The following is a 23,650-nucleotide window of genomic DNA, read 5'->3' on the forward strand; positions in this document are numbered from 1 at the left end:
CAGATAATTCATAGGGAGATAAAATTTAGTTTTCTGCCCATGCAAAAGTATTTTAAAAATTAAATTTCTAAATTCCAAAATGTTACTAAAATAAAATGAGTCCAAGGAAGCTCACCTGCCAGCAAAAATAACAGCAACATTAAATCTGGGCTGAAAGCCAGAGAGATACTATACTAAGATGGGCCACCTATATAATCTTCAAATCAGACTTCACAATTTAAAAGCACTGTCGGAATTGCTCATTTTCTGATTTCTTTACCTAGTTCACGTTACTGCCTTTTGAGAAGCAAATTACCATCAAACATGCAAAAACCAAATATAGTTCCTCCAGAAAATAAAAATCCTATATATGATTTTAAAACATATGGTTATAGAATTTTTTCCCCAAAATATATCATTAGGGCACATATATAAAAATTACTGTTCCTCATATACCACATACAAGTCAAATAACTTTTCTATCCTATGAACATAAATTTCACTGCCTATAAATAAAAGAGCTACATTCCAACATCATGTTTTTCTATTAGACTCCTTTGCTCCCAACACAATTAAGAGCAAAAAAAAAAAAAAAAATCCAAATGGGATAAAAGAGAATCTTCATATCATTCTTCCCTTCTGAGATTTCAACTTAAGAATGTCTCAGTTTCCTGATACAGAAAAAACACTTCTAGGGACTTTAATATGGCTACATTGTTTTTACCAAAAAAGGTCCAAAATGGCACTTTAAGGTCATTTGCAAATATAATAATTCAGATGCAATGCACAAAAGAACATATCAACATTGTCAAAATGGCTATGCTTTCAGTAATGTTGTATATATGATCCCACTAATCCTTACTAAATTCTTAATAATCCCCAGCTAATATTCTGGGTTGTATTATAAAATAGATATCCAATGCACTGGATACCACTAGAATTCTACTGCTTCACAAAAGCAGTCTGAATTAAACCTGGTCCTCTGCTGCCATCTAGCGAAGTCATAAGATCCCAAAACGAAATCAAAAGTGACAATTGTTCAGTGATGAATCTATTCAATAAATCATTAAAATACATTAATTATTTCAGAACATGCTGTTTGTAGTTTTTACTACAAAAACTGCTACAATAATAAATATACTGGAGGATTTTGCTCCAAAGAAAATGTATGCGTATTTCCATAAATGTATTCTAGAGTATACAGACCATAGCAATAAACTCCTATAATAATCTATCAGATGAATAATTACTCATTTAAAAAAGTTATTTAGAATAATATTATCATGGTATTCTTATAAATGCAAAACTTTCAAAACAAGCTAAATTTACAACCACACAGAAATTTTCAAAGTATGATGCACTTATACAATGGAATGTTCCATACAATAGAATGATTCTTCCCAAGACACTATTGAAATAATAGCAGAGTTTTTTTTTTTTAAGTATAAAGCTATATGGTCCTGAAAAATATGTCCTGAAAGTCCACAAAATTATTTGACACTCTTAACCTCAAGAGATGGTGCTTAATTCCCCTCCTTTAAGTTTGGGCTAGACTTACATGTTACAACAAATAGAATATGGCAGAAGTGGATTGTATGTCACCTCTTGGGCTAGATTAGATTAGATTATAAACAGACTACCACTTTTATCTTGGGTGTTCGCTTAGATCATTTGCTATAAGTAAAGCTGGCTGCCATATGGTGAGGACACTCAGGCAGCTGTGAGAACCCACTCGGAACCCCAGAGCTGGTATGAAGATTATTTTAACCAGAAGACATTTGAGAGTCAACAAATGCAGAAAGGTGGCTGTTCAGAGCTTTCCTTATCTGACTAAAAGCAGAAACTTCTGGGAATTAAGCTACCATAAATCCTTTCTTCTAGGTGGCTTCACTCCCAGAAAGAAGGCTGAGAGTAAAACTATCATAAATCCCCTCTCCAGGAGTTTATGGCCACGAAGAAGATGGAAAAGACCATTCCCCCCCATAAAAACAAACATTTCTTACCTCCTATTTGTTCCTCTAAAAATCCACTTATCCTTCCTAAAGAATTCCATTTTTTTTCTTACACTGATGCCTATTCTCCACCTTCCCTTTCCACCATTAAATTAGACATACAAACTTGAGACATTAAGTTAGGAATACAAACTTTAGGCATAGTCCCATTAAGTTAGGAATACTAACTTCAACCATCTTGTAAGCCACTTCTTTTATGTGCTTCCATACATATATAAACTTTTGTTTTTTCTCTTGCTAATCTATGTTTTGTCAGTTTAATTTGTAGGCCCCTAACTATTGAACCTAAGTGGGTACAGGAAAGTTTTTCCTCCCCACTGGTAAGAAATGGAGGTCTCATGCCAACAGCCAGCTGAGGAACTGAGGCCTGCCATCAACCATACAAATGAGCTTGGAAGTGGACCCTTGAAATGATAACAGCCCTGGCCAACAGCTTGACTGCAATCTGATAGACGACACTGAACCATAATCACCCAGCTTAATAGGTACAAAAAAAAAGAATAAATGAATAAGACCTACTATTTGATAGCACAACAGGGTGACTATAGTCAACAATAACTTAACTGTACTTTCCAAAATTACTTAGAGTATCATTGGATTGCTTGTAACAAGGGATAAATGCTTGAGGCTATGGATTTAAGAAAAACAAAAAAGACTCACCCAACCACACTGCTCCCAAGAAATGATGAGATACTAAATATTTGAATTTTAAACTGTTATATTTTGGGGTAATTTTAGGGTAATTTATTAGAAATGGCTATAACAATGAAGATAATGAAGGGAAGGAGAAAAGAGCATCAGCAGATGCACTATTTCAATAAATTTCTGGTTGACAAGAAATAGACGGAGAAGTACTGAAAAGTGCTGAGAAGCATGCACAGAGGTAGCAGGATTCACAGATGGAGGTGCCTATTTTACAAAACCCCAAAGAAGATCCAGACCCAGAAACATCAAGTGCACAGGATGACTACAGTGACATATGGACTGAAAAGGAGGGATTGGTTATTTTTAGCTATGTACAACAATTAAATTCTCACAACTCATACACACAACACACAGGTTATTCCTCAAGCAAAAGAAAAGAAAAATCAGAGAGCTCTTCTCTAAAGAAACTGAAACATTGTGGGAGGGTGAACAGAAAAAAAAAGAAAGCAAAAGAAACTGAACCAAATGGGTAGTGAGGGAAGAGCACCTAAGCACAACTGCTTATCATAAAGCAAAGGTCAGAAATTGACAAACCCAGCCCACATTCATGGAGCTTCCAAGCAGCTTCTCTGCCTCGTTTCAAATGCACAGCCAAGCAAGGATCACCACACATTTGAAGAAACTAGAAAATAAAGAAGAAAGATGATTCAAGGAAGAGAAAGATAACTTTAAATATGCTTTTAACTAGTATTCTCATAGAGATTCAAGAAGCTATCACAACCATAAACCAAAAACAAGTTGTCATGAAAAGGTACAGGCAGAGAACAAGAATGTATGTACTATTGACAAAAGCATAATTACCAGAATAAGTAATTCAACAAAAAGAAAGGAAGAAAATAAGAGAACCTCCTAGGAAGTTGAAAAAGAGATGACGTAAAAATTATAAGAGAAAAGATTAGACATGGAAAAGAATCTAGGAAGTCTAATAACCAATAGTTCTAAGAAGAAAGGGAAAATTTAAAAAAAAAACAGAGGAAATAAAGTATCAGAGATGAGATCAAATTTCCCTTAATGGAAGAACTCAGGTTTTCAGATCCAAAGAGATCACCATCACAAGTGACCATCACAGTCAACTGAGGGAGCGGGGTGAGGGGGAAAGAATAACAACAAATAATTACACACATCCACTGGGAAATTTTAGGACAAAAATAAAAAATAATTCTAAAAGTTTCCAATGGCAAGAGTAGACCACTTATCAATAACTAGAATCTGAAAAGAAAAACAGACTTTTTATCAGTAACAGAGGTTACTAGAAGATAAAGAAACAAGATTTTTAATATTCTGAGGGAAAATCATTTCCATCTAAAATTTTGTATACAGCCAAACTATTCCATATAGGGCCAGAGCAATAGTGTTTTCATAAACCAGGCGTGTATATGGTTTACTTCCTGCATATTCTTAGGAACTGACTTAGAGAGATATCCTTACAAAGTGAAAAAATAAACCAAAAGAAATAAAGGAGAAGGAAGAATAAAGAAAAGTTAACTTGGTTAAGATAATACACATGTATACATATGTAACAAACCTGCATGTTGTACACATATACCCTAGAACTGTAATAATAAAGATATATATATGTATATATATATATGTAAGAACAAAAAAAAGAACTCTTGACTTTACTCACAGAGTATCAGTCATGCAAAATGTTAGCGTATAAGAAAAATAGATGTATTGGGTCAATTTTAATGTAATTACCAGCTTGTATTGACCTGGTCTCTCATAGTCTTATCTGGTTCTTTAGATATTGTGTTCATTTTCTGTCTTCTGATTACCTTGTCTTTTAGCTCAATCTTGTTTTTATCACCTTTTATTATAAAGCAGTTAAAAAATGTTAAATCAAATAATACTGGAAAGCTTTTCTAATAAAGAAAAGTTAGATGGAATCCAGAATGCTAGATCCAACCAGGAAAACAGTTGGAAGCACAGTTTATATATAGAGTCAGGAAATCACAGAAGGCTCTAAGAAAGAAAAGTCTTTCGGATAACAAAAAGATAACTGAAATAAATAAAATGACTAAAACCTTGAAAACACTTGATAATAGGGTATTTGTAAAGATATATAAAAGTATTTAAATTCCAACAATAGGAACACTTTACCTGCAGTGGCAGAGGGGTCACGACATTGAACCTTGGGCAAGTTAGCTGCCCTTTGGTGGTCATTCCCATTTCTGCACTTGTGTGCTCTCTGGTGTAACCTGGCTTGAGAAGCAAGCAAACTACACTTCCCAGACTCCCTTGCCAGCTCACTGGCAGGAGACAGGAAAAAAGGAGAGAGAAACTTATTTCTTGGTTCTTGGACTAAGAGGAAGGAAAGGTGGGCACAGAGACTTTGATAAGCTACATCCGCAGGAACTCACATAAAGGTGATTAACAGACCGTGATATAAATAAATAATTTACAGATCTGGGGGTACTTACAAGAGTTGAAAATAAAAATAATTAAAAGTGGTTGCCTTGAGGGAGCAAGACTGAGAGGAGGAAGGGATGAGAATGGGTTCTAGCTTTTCTCCATTGTAAGCTTTCCAGTATTATTTGATTTAACATTTTTTAACTGCTTTATAATAAAAGGTGATAAAAACAAGATTGAGCTAAAAGACAAGGTAATCAGAAGACAGAAAATGAACACAATATCTAAAGAACCAGATAAGACTATGAGAGACCAGGTCAATACAAGCTGGTAATTACATTAAAATTGACCCAATACATCTATTTTTCTTATACGCTAACATTTTGCATGACTGATACTCTGTGAGTAAAGTCAAGAGTTCTTTTTTTTGTTCTTACATATATATATATACATATATATATCTTTATTATTACAGTTCTAGGGTATATGTGTACAACATGCAGGTTTGTTACATATGTATACATGTGTATTATCTTAACCAAGTAATAATTTTATGTTTAATCAGCTAATAGAAAAATACTTAATGAAGTAGAAAAATATTTAGGATATATTAAGCCAAAATAGTATGTTACTAAACTATAAGTAAAATATACTAAACAGTTTGTATATAAAACATATTTCACCTAATGAAAGTTCCATTATAGCAGAGATCACTAAAATTTGCAACATCTAGAATGGTACTTGGCACATAACAGACACTTAAAAAATTGTGGAATGAATATGTTTTTCATTTAGTCAATGAAACAAAAAATATATATAGACAGAGGGAAAAGTCTAAAAGCATACACACCAAAATGTAAGCAGCAACCATCTCTAACTGGTGAAATTACATATGTTTTTCATGTTTGTCCTGTTCCTTATCTTCATTTTCTAACTTTTCTACAATGAATACAAATGACTTTTATAATGGGGAAACACATTTTTAAGACATTATCATTTTTTCATTATAAGACCAGAATCACAAGGCAAAAAAGAAATTTTTACTAAAATGCTTATCAAGTCCAAGTTAGAAAAAGTTTCAACTACTACAATTAATAATAAGATAGGTTTAGTAAGATATAGACATACTCATTGATCTTGACCTAATTAAGAGAATTTGAAAAGCTTGCAAAATAACAGGACACTGCAAACTTACTATTCGTAGCACAGATCAGGTAATTGGTTCCAATACTAGTAAATAAATCTCATGAATCAACCAGTTCTGTATATAAGAAGCCTCTCTTATTTTAATTAGTTACTTTCAGATTAAGTAGCTCTCATAATGAGAATGTACAGTGTCTTCATTAGACTTCAAAGTGTAAAATCAAATGATATACTCATTTGCATTAATTACCATTTATGTAACAGGTTATGCTTTTCAGAACTCTGTAGCAATACAAGTTAAATATGTAAAATACAGCATTCTTTTAAGTGATCTTCCATCAGGGTATGCCACATTTATTGCTCTAAAGATTTACCTTGGTATGGAATAAAATTTAAAAGCCACTTAACGTATTCTGGGCAGCACTACCTATCACAGAGGCATGTAAACAACGTTTTAATTTTTATAAAGTAATCCATCTTCATGAAAAGAAAAGATCAAAAGAATTTTCCCAAAAGTTTTGTTTTATTTTACATTTGTCCCTGACTCGCTGATTACTTTCAGTTTTCTTTTGTATAAAGCATGCATTCTAGAAAAATCAACTATAATTATTTCAAACAATTTTTCACTGATTCACAAAGAGGATAAAGTTTTTTCCCCTTTTTTATCCAAGCCAGCATTTGCCACTTCCATAATCACACATAATGAATAAGAGTATGTGAGCAAATAATGAGTTAAGAAAGTATCACAGAATCGTAAAAAAAAAATATGAAAATCCAGTTAACACCTCATCTAACAGATAAGCTCTACTGCTGAGATGGGTCGAAGCAAATGTTCTTCCATCTGGTCAGCAGCACTACTCAATACTAAATATCAATACTCAATACTAAATATATCTTACTTATTTCCTATATAAAATTTAAAAATCCACCTATGAACACCCAATATCACACTCTTAAAATCAAAACAAGCAGTCATATTTCATATAGAGTATCAAGTAATGCTCTTTATTAGCTCTTTAGTATCTCTTACTTAGTTGTCTGGTACTATACATAGTTTTGTTATATCTCTTACTACATCTTAAATTGTACTTCATTTTCCTGCTGAGAGTAGGAATTGTACTTTTATTTTCCTCTAGTGTCTTGTATTGTCTTTGAGTCCTTCTAAAGCTTACAGTAGCTTATCAGTTATCTATTAAAGCAGTAAATATTGTCTGCAAATATATTTATTATCCCATTAAGTGAAAGGAGCAATGCAATTTGAATTACCATCACAAAGGAATTTGAAAAAAAATTAAGAGTTTTTCTATTATTTATTTATAAGAGAACAGTCTATATCATATCCCATTACATGGAGGATCAGAAAGTAAGGAAAGAAAACAGCAGGTAAGAAGATGAAGGTATAATGTCTCAAGAAACCAAACATCCAACTCTTAATATTGATTATCCCAAGGGGTGGGATAAAAGTTCTCACAGGCAGAACTTTTTAATTTCTTTTTAATGTTTTATGAGGAAGACAGAAGACATTATCAGAAAAAAATATATTTTAAGACAGAAAAATTCATCTATTAGCATAAAACAGTAAAAATAACTATCAAAATATTGAAAACATAATGAGGACATGACCTGGCAAAAAGGATTCTGGGCTCTGGGGCCAGATCACTTGCATTCAAATCTCAGTCCTGCTACTTACAATAACTGTGTCTGTGACCTTGAAAAAGCTACTTATTCACAATGCTATCTTATAGCGTTGTAAGTATTAAATGAGATAAATGTTCTATGTAAAGTACTGAGAACAATGCCTAATACACATTAAGTGTTCAACAAGTATTACTTGTTATAACTGTTGCTATAGCCAAAATACAGAATGAACTTGTGCAACCACACTAGTATTCAAAAAAAAAATGCTAATTAAAGCAATTTTAAAATTCATTTTCCTTTAATTTTTACATCAATAAAATCTTTTAAGAAAAAAATTCGTTTTCCAATTGTCAACTTGGCTACATTACTTATATTAAGTGAAACTACCCCAAATTGCCAAGGATGTACACTCGAGCACTGCTGTTCGGAGCATATCACTACAACCTCTAGCAAGGTATATCAAGGACTTCAAAGGTTTCCATACTATATCTAAGTAATACTATTTTTGTCAAAATTTATGCAAAGATGGGTATAAGAAGATCAGTACAGTTATTTATAGCAACAAAAAAACTGGAGTCTAAATGCCCCTATAATCGAGGGTGAACTATTTTTTCTTGGCAGCAATTAAGTCGTTTTAAAAATACATGTTATAACAATGAAATATACTCATGTTAAGATAAAAAGCAGCATACAAAAATAATCATGCCTGAGTATTGTGGCTCAGGCCTGTAATCCCAACACTTTGGGAGGCCAAGGCAGGCAGATCACTTTAGCCCAGGAGTTTGAGACCAGCCTGGACAACACGGGGAAACCCTATCTCAACAACAAAAAAAAGACAAAAATTAGTTGGGTGTGGTGACACGCGCCTATAGTCCCAGCTACTCTGGAGGCTGAGGTGGGAGGTCGAGGCTGCAGTGAGGCATGAGTGTGCCACTCCACTCCAGCCTAGGCAAAACAGTGAGACCCTGTCTCAAAAAACAATCATCATCATCATCATCATATAGTTTAGCTCTAATTACCTGCTAAGCCTACCACAGCTAGCACAATCTCTGGCATATGGTAAATGTTCAATAAATATTTGTTAACTACATGAATGAACAAAGAGACAAATTCAATCTCTTTATCCTGTATTCCTTGTTTCTCATTTGTTTGGGTCCAGTAGCCCAGCTCTATACAGGGGAAAAAATGTTTGAAAATATTAACGAAAAATTCATTTGTTTTAATCTTTCAAAGCTTCACATGTTTGCTACCCCCAGAACCTGGCCAACTGAAAATTCTGAGTTAGGGTTGCACCTATGTTTGCAATCAAAGTTTTATCTGTATCTGCTCAGCTCTAAGAGTTCTCTAGCAGATTTTGGTAATAGGTAATAAATTTGGTTGTTTTTTATTTTTAAATACCATTTCAAAGACAGTATCTCTATTAACTAGTAGTAACTCTCATAGTTAGGATTTGATTAAAGAAACTGCTATTTAAGGGACCTTTTTATCCTTTAGTAAATCCTAAAGATGTGGCTACTAGCCAATGGGTATTTCAAAGATTTGGTTTTAAAATGTTAGATTGTTTTGCCTTTGCTTAATTTTCTTCTTGTGCAATAACTATACCACACCCTAAAAGAATTCTGAGTGAACTCTGGGAAATCAATGTTGGTTCTCATGTAATAATGGTTTTCAAAACAGTCTTCAGTTATAACAACAATAACTGATATGCATTGAGTGCTGTATAATAAGCATTTTATGTGGGTCTCCACCAACTAACAGAGAAATTCTCAGGTATGTTCTTAACTCAATAGCTGGCTAAATACTACTTTGAATTGGGTCACTGATTTTTAAATTTTGTTCCACGAGGCACTACAGATAGCGGCTCCCAAATCAGGTTAAAAATCACAAGTAATCGGGGTGCTTTTCAAAAATGCATTTTCTCAGAACCAATCCAGGCTTAATGAATTTGAATCTCTGAATTTTTTTTTTAATAAAAGTTTCCTATGATGGTAGCGCAACTGGAAATGCTGCCCTAAAAAGTTCCATGGTAACCTCAGACGCCACACCAGAATGCAACCCCATATGCTTTCCTCAATTTGCAGCAACCAAAGCATTACTGCTTTTATCTGTTTCATATAGGGGGACTTAAAGAAAGATTTAGGCTTGGGGACGGAGTCAAAGAGTCCTTCTTTTTAAACCAATTTACCACAAGATACCATCAAACGTAGCTTCAGATCAATAAACAGTGTTTCTGAGTTGACCTCTAAATATTCTCTGGTAGTCTCACTTCCCCGTGATAAAAAAGAAACACAGGAGCTTTATTGTGTCCCACCCAGTTGCAAGGAAACTGGCCTGGATCCCTAACTATAGTTCTGATGAAACTACTATTAAAAACAGGGCTGGGGTCTTTAAATGACGAGATCTGGCCTACATTCTCTCTAAGAGTTTTGGTTATCACCAGAGGTATGACACTAAACATTGACTGAGTCCTAAAATTAGTATAGTTAGTATAATTTCCATTATTATGAGGAAAAACTACCTTAAACCTAATTTCATTTATTTTTTTATTTTTTTATTTTATTTTTTTTTTTGAGACAGGATCTTTCTCCGTAGCCCAGGCTGAAGTGTAGTGGTACAATCTCGGCTCACTGCAACCTCCGCCTCCCGGGTCCAAACGTTTCTCGTGTCTCAGCCTCCCAGGTAGCTAGGATCACAGGTGCAAGCCACCACGCCTGGCTAATTTTTCTATTTTTTAGTAGAGACAGGTTTTTGCCACGTTGGCTAGGCTGGTCTCGAACTCCTGACCTGAAGTGATCCACCCACCTCGGCCTCCCAAAGTGCTGGGACTATAGGCATGAGCCACCACGCCCAGCCAAAACCTAATTATAAAAGCCCAAGTACTAGAATACAGAATGATGCTGATTTTGCCACTATCTACTTACATGATTTGAAACAAATATTTTACTTTTCTGGAGTCTGGTCCCTCAGACACCTCCACAAAAACTCTAAGTTTCCCCAGAACAATTAAAAAAGTAAAAGTCCTTCCCAGACATAACTTTATTTACTGCTGAATTCCTGAATACTAGATATGATGTCATGGCTATAACTGATATTTGTTTGTAAATAATAAGATAGGAGATAAATTCTTATTTAATTCCAATATTCATTTCATCTCTAGTTCTTATGTTACATATCAGGAGCTATTTGCTTTGCTTTCAGAAGAAAACTAGAGCCAAAAAGAAATTTATAAAGAGCTAAGTGAACAAATCTAAATGAAAGCAGTATACACAATACCTAATTGATCATAATTTGACTCATTCTGTTCCTAAATAAGATATACTTTTTTGTTTGTAGTTCACTGAAAATTATTCCAGAGACATCTGAAACCTCTTTAATATTCTCCTCAGTATGTAAAACTTTTCCAGTCTAGCATCTCATTACCTTATCCACACTATACCTGTCTGAACATTCAGCTCCAGTCATTAGCATAAACATACACTACAAACATTATTAATGAGATACATATCAAGGGACCCAAGCAAGCTATTAACCACCTGGGGTAACTGCATGGTTCTGTATAAAAACCTTTAGAGGCCAGGCGCGGTGGCTCATGCCTGTAATCCCAGCACTTTGAGAGGCTGAGGCGAGCAGATCACGAGGTCAGGAGTTTGACACCAGCCTGGCAACATAGTGAAACCCCGTCTCTACTAAAAATACAAAAAATAGACAGGTGTGGTGGCATGCACCTGTAGTCCCAGCTACTCAGGAGGCTGAGGCAGGAGAATCACTTGAACCCAGGAGGCAGAGGTTGCAGTGAGCTGAGACCACGCCACTGCACTCCAGCCTGGGTGTCAGAGTGAGACTCCGTCTCTACATAAATAAATAAATAAATAAATACTGTTACAGCAGCAAATACAGAAGCTGCCTGAACATACTGCAGTTTATCCACACAACAACTATTTCTACAACACGCTATTCACAAGTCACGAAGTGTATTTGTCAGGGCACATGTAGTATGACCACACATTGAGCACCCTGCTCTAACAAAGGCATAGGACATGATTTTCATGAGAAAAAAAAAATTTGTCTTTCAAATGTATACATTTAGTAAATTACATAAAAAATCTTGTCAAAGTACCAATGGCTTAGCATGAACTTACAATTAATGGGAAGAAATCTTACTTCAAAACTTTAAAAAAGCAAATTTTAAAAAATCTTTATATTAAATATGTTTCCCTACCTTAAGCTCACTTTTTACACTTTCTTACAAAGAAAGAACATTTAAGATGTAAAGACTGTCTTTTAAGGAGAATGTATTCAATGATGGGTTGTCAAACTATGGTCCAAAAGCCAAATGTGACCTGCTAATTCGTAAATAAAATTTTATTGAAATACACCCACCAAATGTTATTGAAATACACCCACCAAATGTTATTGAAATACATCATTTGGTTTATGTAAAATCAGTGGGATATGGCTGCTTTTTATCTGAGACAGAGACCACACAACCCACAAATGATAAAATATTTACTACTAGGTCCTTCACAGAAAAAGTTTAGAACGAAAACTTAAAGCTAGATTACAGGAAAAACTTAAAGCTGAGGATTCTGTCTTAAGCAGTCCTAATCCATGCAGCATCTAACACAGAGCCCTAGGGGTAAATAAGTTTTCAATATAATTTCTGAATGAATGAATGAATGAATGAATGAATGAATGAAAGGAAGAAGGGAAGGAAGGGAGGGAGGGAGGAAATTCCCAGACCAGGATCCAGGAAAATAAACCTGTCTATAATTTCCTTCAAGAAGTATTATACAAATATACCTCACCTACTTAAACAGATGTGTTATAAAAAGCTGAATATAAATTACATTTCCATAAATGCCTAAGTGGCTTTTTTATTCCCTGCAATAATTTTCCTTATAAAGCAAGTCCCAAATTTACCTTTTATATTCAGTTTTTCTTGAAGCAGGGTATGCTTGTATATGTGTGTGTATTATATAAATATGTAAGTCAAAAGATATAAATACAGATATAGATACATATGTAAAAATTGCAACCACAGCACCAGCCCTTTTGTTGGTCTGTTACATTATTCCCATAGCCTTACATTTTTCCTGTGTCAAGCATAATCTGAGTTATTATCTTTTACTTTACTATTTGTTTTACAACAGTACTTATTAAAAACATTTGGTTTTTACCTACTGATTCAATAATAGTTGAAATTAAATTTATAGTACTCAAACTCTCAGCAGAAAGAATTAAAATAAAATGCATGAAAATTAATTCTAAAATTTTTATATAGTTCTAAGTCTTCATCACTTTCAATTGATGTTGAATTATTTTGAAGACAATTTATTTAATTGCATTACAAAATCTGCTAATAAACTAAGTACACAGATAAATCCTATTATAAAATTCTATCTTTTCCCAGAATATCTGTGAAAAAGCAGATTTCACAATTACAAGACAGTTCAATTCCAACTGTAACTGTAGTAACATTATATCACTTTTCCTGGTATTATATTTACACTCAAGTAGAACTGACTCCCCCCTCCTGGGGAAAGCCATGAAAATAATGAAACAAGAGTACTCAAGACAAAAGAAATATTAAGAAAAAAGTTAAATGTATTTTAGGGAATGTCAGAAGTTCAACGAGTTCCTTTAAAATACACTTTGATTATTTGGCAGCTTTCAACAAAATTGAAGCACAATCTAATCAAGGAGGCATAAAGACATAGTAAAGCGACTATCAAGTGTAACTGCAAGTCTTTCATTGAGAATCATTTTGTTTAACTCTGAAAGTGGGGGGAGGGGGCAGAGGGAGTGTTATATTTCAATACACCTTCACCAATATTATGGTTAAACAAAATGATTTTATTTTATCAAATGCTTGAAGTCTATTTTCATCAAAATCCCAAAACTGCAGTTTTGGCTGATTTAATCTACACAAAAATGCTTGCTATGTAAAACTCATTTGACCAACTCTCACTAGCAAAACCTCAGCCAAATCGAAAGTCCCACTATCTGATAGGAAAAGTCCAACTTCATTTTTATTCCAAATACACAAGTTAATGAACAATTTTTGCCAATTATCTCACATTTGAATTTCAATGTGAGACAGACAGGCAGGCAGGCAGACACTGACAGATAAAAAGCCCTGCCATACCTGTCTCTTGGATGAAATAAGGTACTTTCACTAACTCTTAATAATGTTCTCTTTGCTGTCATGGAATCTCCCTCAGGAGAGACATTTGTTAACAACAGCCAAAGGAAGAAAGAGAGGAAATGTTTAAAGGAAAAATGTCATCACTTTAAACTTACTCCCACTGCCCTACTCTACACTATACAAAAACGGAGAACATCCCAACCCAATCCCAAATATCTTGTTGCTAAATTCAACAGACACTTTTCACTCCTTAGCTTACTAATTCTCTATAAGATTTAACCTTTCTTTGGGGACATTTTTACTTTCCCTTAGCTTGAATGACAGATATTTCTCCTGGTTTTCTCCCACCTCCCCTACTCTCAGTCACCATTGCTTCCTCTACTCAACAGCCTGTCCACATCCCTGTCTTTACTATCACATACTATTGTCTCCCAAATCTGTACTTTCAATCCATATTCTTCTCCTAAACCCAAGATCCAACTACCTAAATATCCAAAGAATGCTAACGAAACATGTGCCAGAGGTATACCTAACCTAATTTATTCTGCTATCTTGTTTTCTCAGAAAATAAATTTTATTTACACTTATTTAATCAACTGGGAATTTATCTGGCTATGAGATATGTGCTGAAGCTCTAAACTGAATTTGTGCCAAGCTGTTAATCAATTATCCACAAATAATTTATTATTAGTTAAATAGTTATCTGCAAGTTCTATGAGATAGGGACAGTGTCCACACTGCTCACTGCTGTTTCCCCAGAACCTAGCACAGTACCTGACACACAGAGGAATCCAAGAAACAGAAACTATAATTTAGTGTATTACTAAAGTCTTCGTGGTGGGGAATGTAACAAGAAATAATTTTCAAAGCTCAGGAAAAAGTTAAATAAAATTTAAAAATTCAAAAATTCAACAAGTTAAAATATAACCAAGTGCTACGGTTTGAAAATTCATGGTGAAACTTTATCTCCAGTGCAACAGTACTGAGAGATGGAACCTTTAGGAGGTGATTAGGCCACAAGGGCTCTGCCCTCATGCATGGAATTAGTGATCTTACAAAAGAGCTGGTGGTAACTAGCCAGGCCCTTTTGCTCTTCCACCATTTGAGCACATAGCATTCGCCCCTTCAGCCATGGGAAGATGCAGCAACAAGGCATCATTTTGGAAACAAAGAGCAACCTTCACCAAACACTGAACCTGCTAGCATCCTGATTCTGAACTTCCTAGCCTCCAGAACTGTGAAAAATAAATTTCTGTTGTTTATAAATTACCCAATCTGAGGTATCCTGCTATAGCCGCAAAAATGAACTAAGATACTAAGTATGATTAAATGCCTGGAAACTTTTTCTAAAGAAGCTCTCTAATCTTCCCAAAACATTCTTAAGATTTCAGCTCTAGAAGACTGTGTTTTCCTCCATAGAAAAGCAATATAAGAATAGCTAGTACCACTCAGATACAGGCTGAGTTGTAGAGAGAAGAACAGGAAGGAGCCCAGATTCTTTATGACAAAAAAAAAAAAAAAAATCAAAGTGCATTTGGGAAGTAGGTGCACAGCATGCACTATATAAAACAGTTGTAAATCCATGTCTTACTTAGCAAAGTTAAGTTAGAACCCTGTGGATCAGAATTAGAGATACTAGGCCTTCCTTTTGACCTCAACTCCTACCAAAACCATACATTTCTCATCTCAAAAGCCTTCCATTATTATAAAACATACTGCAAAGAAATAACAAAACACACTGCTGAATAGTACATTTAAAATAAGCCTTCTGTATATTAACACCCAGTACACAGGGAAGGTGGTCACTATCAGGATGACATACTTCCAAGTGGATCATTATGACTCGGTTCCAACCTTAGAAGACAGCCTTCACTCAAAATGAATTTATGCATTAATTCTTCACAGCAAAGTAATAATAATAACAATGACAATAAAAGGAGTTTTTAAATATGTAGAAATGCTAGACTGCCTATAATTTAAAAAGTCTTCCAGATTAAAAAAATCAAACCATACAAATATTAGAAGAAATATGAGAGAATTCTTCTTTAATCTCAGTATAAGGAAAGGCTTTCTAACTATAAATCAAAATCAAGAGGCAATAAAAATTAATAAACTTGACTTCATAAAAATAATAAAATTTTGTATGGCAAAAAAACATGAACAAAGTCAAAAGACAACAGAAAAGAAACAAGGACAGATAATTCACAAAAAAGATAAGTATAGCCCTTAAACATATGAAAGGATGTTTGACTCCATTCAGAATTAAAACTAGAATGAAATACCATTTCTCACTAACCAGATTGGTGAAAAAATTTGCCAACACATTCTGTTAGCAAGGCTGTGGTGGTACAGGCATTCTCACAAACTGCCTGTGGGAATACAATCTGGCACTACCCTTTTGGAGCAGAAACTCGTGGTATCTAACTAAACTTCATATACACCCAGCCTTCAACTCAGCAATCCTTCTTTCTAGAAATTGACCCTGAGGTTAGACTTTCAACAATATGGGGGGAAAGTCAGCTCAAAGTTATTAATCACAGCATCATTTGTAATTACAAAATACTGGAAACAATCTAAATATCTCTATATAGGAAAGTCGTTGAATAAACTACTCACAATGGGTACAATGCAGCTGTAAAAAAAGAATGAGGATATCTGTGAAGTGAAATGCAGTGGTTTCTAGAGCATACTGTTAAATGGAAAAAGCAAGGTGAAAAGACTATCTAATTCTAAAGTGTATGGTATCTTTCCTAAAAGAAAGGGGAAAAAGAAAAGTGCATCTGCTCATCTGTACAAAAAGAAATGCAAGAAGGGTAAATCAGAAAATGATGAGGCTGATTATTTAAGGGGGTGGGTAGGAACAGAATGAAAAGATAAGAGAAAGGGAGAGGGTTAAAAGGGATAGGAGAAAGTAACATTTCTCAGAGCATACTCTGAATCATAGTAGAGTTTCACACACTCAGAAAAATGAAAAATTAAAATCAACAAAGGATGAGGGCAAACTCAGAATATAAGCAGAAACAAATGAAACTAATTGTATTACAAATGAAAACTATCTACACTAAAGGGGTTGGCAGAAAGAGAGAAAATAATTAAGTAACTTTGGAACACAGTACACTTTATATACCCTAAGGCTAAAGTCAGACCAACTGTTCACAAATATTACACTCTATTCAAATGGATTTCTCACAGTGGCTTTGGATAGCAATTCCAAAACTACTTTATGTGTATTATAGTAAATATTATGGATAATGAAAACCAAGTGTCTCCCTATCAGAGAGAGGAGTTACAAATAGAAAATGAGAAAAAATTCAATAAATCCTATGGTAGTGCATTAGATTTGGAAGTATCAGTACGAACTCATGATTTTGAAAAAAAATCGTATGCATACACATACATACAGATACTGAAATAGATATAGGTGTGTATTTATGTATACACACACACACACACACACACACACACACATTTCCTAGCTCTATCTTCTGAGAGGGCCTAGAAGAAATGACATCCCGGTACTAATGAGCCCAACTTGTGCGCAAAAATTGGTCTCTAAATACCACTCCTTAGAGAAACAGTTGATTCCAGGGCTGGGATAGGAAAAGTACAAGGTAAGTCTGCAACATCTAGGGGTGCCAGAAACAAGAAAGTACTCAAAAAATGAGGGAGAGATGTCAAAAGACAGGAGTCACTTGATGGGGCTCTCAATGGTCAAATGAGACATTTGGAGCAATAAAATAATTACTAAGATTATAACCCACAGAATATAATACGTGTCTATGAGTCCACACTGATAGGAATAAAAAAAGAAAGAAAATAAAGAAATGAGAAAGAAGGGAAAGTTCTTCCTAAGAGCTGAATTCCACTAAGCAAACATAACAGCGGTAACTGTTTCAGGTAAGAATCATCAATGAATGTTAAAAATAATGGCGAAAAGTATAAGAAATAGGATATTTACATGATCTCAGAGTATCTCCCTCACAGCTTCTTAAGTACAAAGGAAAAATAACTTTATCATGGCAGACATGCCTTTATCAATAAATAAAGTACAAACCAAAAATAAAATAATAAACAGAAATAACTTTATCAATCTGGCACACACCAACTAAATCAAGAGATCAAAGTTAACATCATCACTAATAGGAGAATTCAACATTATGTGCCTCCTGAAATGACATGCAGAATATTACTACTGTGATGTTCTTGCAAGCATGCCCAACTTGAATCATGAGGAAACATCAAACAAACTCAATCTGAGAGACATGCTACAAGATAACTGGCCAATGCTATTCAAAAGTGTCAAAGTTATGAAAGAAAGCCTAAAGAATTATTGCAGAGGCCGGGCGCGGTGGCTCACACCTGTAATCCCCAGCACTTTGGGAGGCCGAGGCAGGCGGATCACAAGGTCAGGAGATTGAGACCATCCTGGCTAACACGGTGAAACTCCGTCTCTACTAAAAATACAAAAAAATTAGCCTGGCGAGGTGGTGGGCGCCTGTAGTCCCAGCTGCTCGGGAGGCTGAGGCAGGAGAATGGCGTGAACCCAGCGGGCGGAGCCTGCAGTGAGCAGAGATCGTGCCACTGTACTCCAGCCTGGGCAACAGCGAGACTCTGCCTCAAAAAAAAAAGAATTATTGCAGAAAAAAGAAGAGACATGGCAACCTAATGAAACACGTGATCCTGGACTGGATCCTGGACCAGAAACAGGGCATAATATTGACACTTTTGGTGAAATCTGAATAATGTCAATAATCAATACATCAATGTTAATGTCTTGATTTTGGCCATTGTACTGTAATAATATAAGATGTTAACATTTGGGGAATCTGGTTAAGGGCACATGGAAATTCTTTGTACTATTTTTGGAAGACTTACTAAGTCTGACATAATTCCAAATTAGAAGATTTTTTAAATGCTTAATTATTAGAGATCAAAAACTGCAACCAAAAGTACTCAGAACTATAAAAACTAAAGATATCTCATTTTTAAAAGTATGAGTTTATTGAAATACACAAAACACAATTAATTCTTCCATCAAACAAACTTTCATCTGTTTCTGAGATCACAGTGGCTTAGTCTCCATCAATTCACCTATTACAACTAATATAAATTTCTCACTGTTTCATTTTCAATAACTTTCATATTTCTGTTTCTATTACCCGGCTTTACATTTCAGAAATATTCCCTATTCTACAATGTTTTCGAATCCATTAAAGTTTCCTGTCAAAACCACTCCAGGCAGGGTTCAATGGCTCACACTTATAATCCCAGTACTTCAGGGGGCCAACAGGGAAGAATCACTTGAGGCCAGGAGTTTGAGACCATCCTGAGCAACATAGCAAAACACAATTTCTTTAAAAAAAAAAAAAAAAAAGCCACTCTACTTACTGTTATCTCCAGGCCCTCAGGCCTTGGTCAGGCTAATGCAAAATTCTTACACAATACCTTTTACTGTTAACTATATCCAGGTTTCCTATTACACTCAATTTCAGAGATCCTTGGTTTAAATATTGTTACTAGATATAATAAATTGCCATTAAATTATGAAATAAGGATAATAAAAAGAAATCCTACACTGTATCCTGACATAGCTTTAATGACGACGGAGTCCAGGACTCATAGCTATTAATCAGTTACTCTGATTTCATAGCCTCTAAGACCATTCTACAGCCTCCTCAGGCTCTTTTCACCTTATTCAATCACAGAAAGTCCCTCTTCCATGCTACTGGACTTAAATCCTAGTGCGCAAAAGATAGATTTTACACTGGCCCAGAAACACCTTGCAAAATTTTTTCTCTCCCAGAAAAAAGTATCCTAAAACAGAGTAGGTATTCAATAAATACTCAGGGTTTTCCTTTTGTTTTTGGTGGAGCCTGGTTCTAGGAGAAATTAGATATTTCCATTAGCAATCAAAAACATCTTAACCAATTACTTCATAAAAAATTACTTTAGCCAATCATCTAGGGGTCTAACGATACCAAGACACACAGAAAGGGGTACACAACTACAGAGGAAGAACAAAATCAACAAAAGTTGGATGGCAGAAACAAGAGACAAATTTTGCAGGCTTTATTATTTTGCCCAAAGCTTACCATGATACTGTGAAGAAAGCAATGCAGAAAGTAAAGAGTATATAAGGCCAGATGTGGTGGCTCATGCCTGTAATCCTAACACTTTGGGAAGCCAAGGCAGGAGGATCACTACAGCCCAGGAGCTCAAGACCAGCCTGGGCAACATGGCAAGATCACATCTCTACAGAAAATTTTAAAAATTAGCTGGCCATAGTGGTGCATGTCTGTAATCCCAGCGACTCTGGAGGCTGAGGTGGGAGGATGACTTGAGCCCAGGAGGTCAAGGTTGCAGTGAGCAATCACTGTGCCACTGCACTCTAGCCTAGGCAACAGAGTGAGGACCCTGTCTCAAAAAAATAAGATAATAAAATAAATTTCAACAGAAAAAAAAAGAGTACCTAAAATATGAAACTCCTAAGAGGTTAAATTTATGCCTCAATCCCAAATCCCCAGTTCATTTCATAGTGTAAAGCCTAGAGATAGACACCTTGACCTCACGTTTTCCACTCTTTCTCCACCCACAGAAGTAAGACATTTGTTAAGACATTTTTACGTATCTATTAAAATGTATGTCTCAACAACATCCTTAACATCCTTACTACCAATTTAATAGATTCTGAACATAATCTAACCCACCATATTAAATAAATATAATTTTAATATTCTGAAAATAAGCAGAAAGGCTAATTTTCATTTATCCATCAAAAACACATATCCACAGGGAAGGGTGCAGAATGGTAAATGATCCAAATTCTGTATATGGATCTATATCTTTCTTTGTATAACTGCTGCAAGCACACAAGGCACATTTTTTCATTTCTACACTGTTTCAATTTTGCATTATGCATTATTATTAATTTTTAAGGCTAGTTCATTAAGGAAGTTCAAAATAATACGAACAAATAAACATATAAATATCAAATACTTGTTATTTAACTACTTGAATTAGTACACAAAGCATTAATAATAAAAACCATAGGCCAGGCACGGTGGCTCACACCTGTAATCCCAGCACTTTGGGAGACCAAGGCAGGCAGATCACCTGAGATAGGGAGTTCGAGACCAGCCTGACCAACATGGAGAAACCCTGTCTCTACTAAAAATACAAAATAAGCCAGGTGTGGTGGCACATGCCATAAACCCAGCTACTTGGGAGGCTGAGGCAGCAGAATCACTTGAACCTGGGAGGCGGAGGTTGTGGTGAGCCGAGATCGTGCCATTGCACTTCAGCCTGGACAACAAGAGTGAAAACCCGTCTCAAAAAATAATAATAATAATAAAAACCATACCTGCCATATAACCCAGAGAAAAAGGTCAATACCATAAGGACAGTAGTGATAATCTCTAGGTGATAAAATTTCTTTTTTATTTTCTTCTTTTTTAATGTTATTTTCTGAATTTTGTCAAATGAACATGTCTTACCTATAAAATACCCTTAAAAAGCTAAAAAATGCTAAACTGAGGGGAAAAATCGTTTCCAACAGAGGCAGACAATTAAAATGAATGAAAATATTTTTAAATATTCCCAATAAAAATCAAATATAATAAAACACTTATTCTAGAAAGCATATAATGTTAAAATATCATTATAGTCACCTAATATTGAAAATAAGTTGTATCTGCTCCACTTCTTTTCTCCATATATATCTTTTAAGGTAACTACATGTTAAATGTAGATGGAGATGGCATGATACAAAGAGTATAACTGCCACTTAAGACTTTCCAAAACTCATAAAAATTAAATAGAATCTGTCATCTTCAAAATAACACTTAAAAGCTAATATATATGTACTGCCAGTTATTCCAAAACATTTTATTATGAAATAGTTAATGACTTCTATGTTAATATCTGTTAAAATAATTATTTCAACTTGCTAAATGAATACATACATATAGCAAAACTGTAATAGATGCAAAAAAATATGGATTACAAAAGAAAAAAATAAAATGTTGCTGAGGAAGAATAAAATTTCTACTAATATCTTGACCAGCCTGGGCAACATAAGGAGACTTCATCCTTAAAAAAAATTTAAAAAATAGCCAGGCAGGGTGGCACATTCCCATAATCCCAGCTACTCAGGAAGCTAAGCTACTATTCAGGAGACTGAGGTGGGAGGATTACTTGAACCCAGGAGTTCAAGGCTGCAGTGAGCCTTGATCGTGCTAAGGCACTGCAGCCTGGATGACAGAGCAAGATCCTGTCTCAAATTTAAAAAATCTTAAAACTTAGAAATATAAAATTTGAAATTAAGCTTTGTTGTAATAATGCAACAACCTTACGAGTATATAAAGAGAATAAGGCAAATTATTCAAAGGAGAATACAGAATGAATCAGAGAGAGTTCATCATTTTTAGATTACAAACTGGCAATTTATCTATTAACCTTAACATGTCCAATATCATTAAAAAACAAGGCAGTGGGCAGCAGACATACCAAAAACCATATCATTAAGAGAAAAACACTTTCAAACTTAACATCTAGTTATAGATTTATGTTAAACTAGCTAAGCTCTGAAACCAAAAATTTAGCAGAATGAGAGATAACTGTGCTATACAGCTTAGAACACTAGCAAAACAAAAAATATATAATTTTTGAAACATTTATTTTGCTGTTCACATTAGAAATTCACACTCTCAAGAGTGTAAACTTTTCTAACAATAAAACAATATTCTTCAAGCATTAGGGTTATTTGTGTAATTTTTTTAGAAGTCTAACTTACCGAGTACCATCTGCTTTCCAGCTTACTTTGTATGGCTTCAGGTCTAAAAGTTTAATATTTTGCTTGTCCATGGAAACAGGCTGTGCTCCAGGGAATCCAGACCTTAAAAAAGAACACAGTATTACTATCGTGGCTGGTATCCATACAAAGCAATACATGTCTTAAACCAATCTCAAATGAATCACACATTTATCACAATGTTCTCCCTATGATGAGATTAATGTCAGCTGGAATAACATCCACTTTCACAAAAATACTAATAAAAGATTATCATTTTCTTGACATTTTAGAATGCAAGTTAACAGAGTTCTAAATTACCACTGCTATGGTATAATCACTGAGCTAATTTTAAAATATTAGTATATATGATCTAAATAGTAAAGCAGGTATGTTTACAAGTCTTGTACTTCAGGAAGAAGTTTAAATCTTGGCTTAATTACCTTACATGATATTCTAGACCCCATATTTCCCCAACGTGAGACTGCCAACTTGACATAACTGCAAGGTTGGCAACTTTCTCCTCAAAAGATACCCAGAAGGGACAACACAGGAGAAATATGGGTCAAGATTAAGGCTTAACACAACATTAAAACCAAGGGTGTAGGTCAAGATTAAGGTTTAACACAACATTAAAACCGATCTTATTTCTTCATTATTTTCATATTTTAGTTAAAACTACTTCTAGATGATTTATCTAGTATTTATGTAACAGTAATAAAAGTTCTTTTCATTAGGAATTTATATTAGGAATTAACAATAATCCTTTTTCCTTACGTTCAACTGTATTACAGTTCTCTGCCACAGATACCAATGATCAGCAGAAATGACCACAGACCAAGACCTGAGAGCAACAGATAAGAGCAATGTATGCTCTCCTGAATCCACTAC

At 34.6% G+C, this 23,650-nt stretch overlaps 1 protein-coding gene across 2 annotated transcripts in view; it reads right to left on the bottom strand.

The window, feature by feature from the left end:
- The window catches only part of RNGTT (RNA guanylyltransferase and 5'-phosphatase), a 350,620-nt gene that overhangs the window by 259,572 nt on the left and 67,398 nt on the right, over positions 1 to 23,650 (bottom strand). For both annotated transcript variants that reach the window (XM_019030091.3, XM_055391168.2), the window contains exon 8: positions 22,763 to 22,864. In XM_019030091.3, coding sequence (XP_018885636.2) covers positions 22,763 to 22,864 — 102 coding nt within the window. The remainder of the gene's footprint in view (positions 1 to 22,762; positions 22,865 to 23,650) is intronic.

Source organism: Gorilla gorilla, chromosome 5 (genome assembly GCF_029281585.2).
Source record: "Gorilla gorilla gorilla isolate KB3781 chromosome 5, NHGRI_mGorGor1-v2.1_pri, whole genome shotgun sequence".
Classification (NCBI taxonomy): Eukaryota; Metazoa; Chordata; class Mammalia; order Primates; family Hominidae; genus Gorilla; species Gorilla gorilla.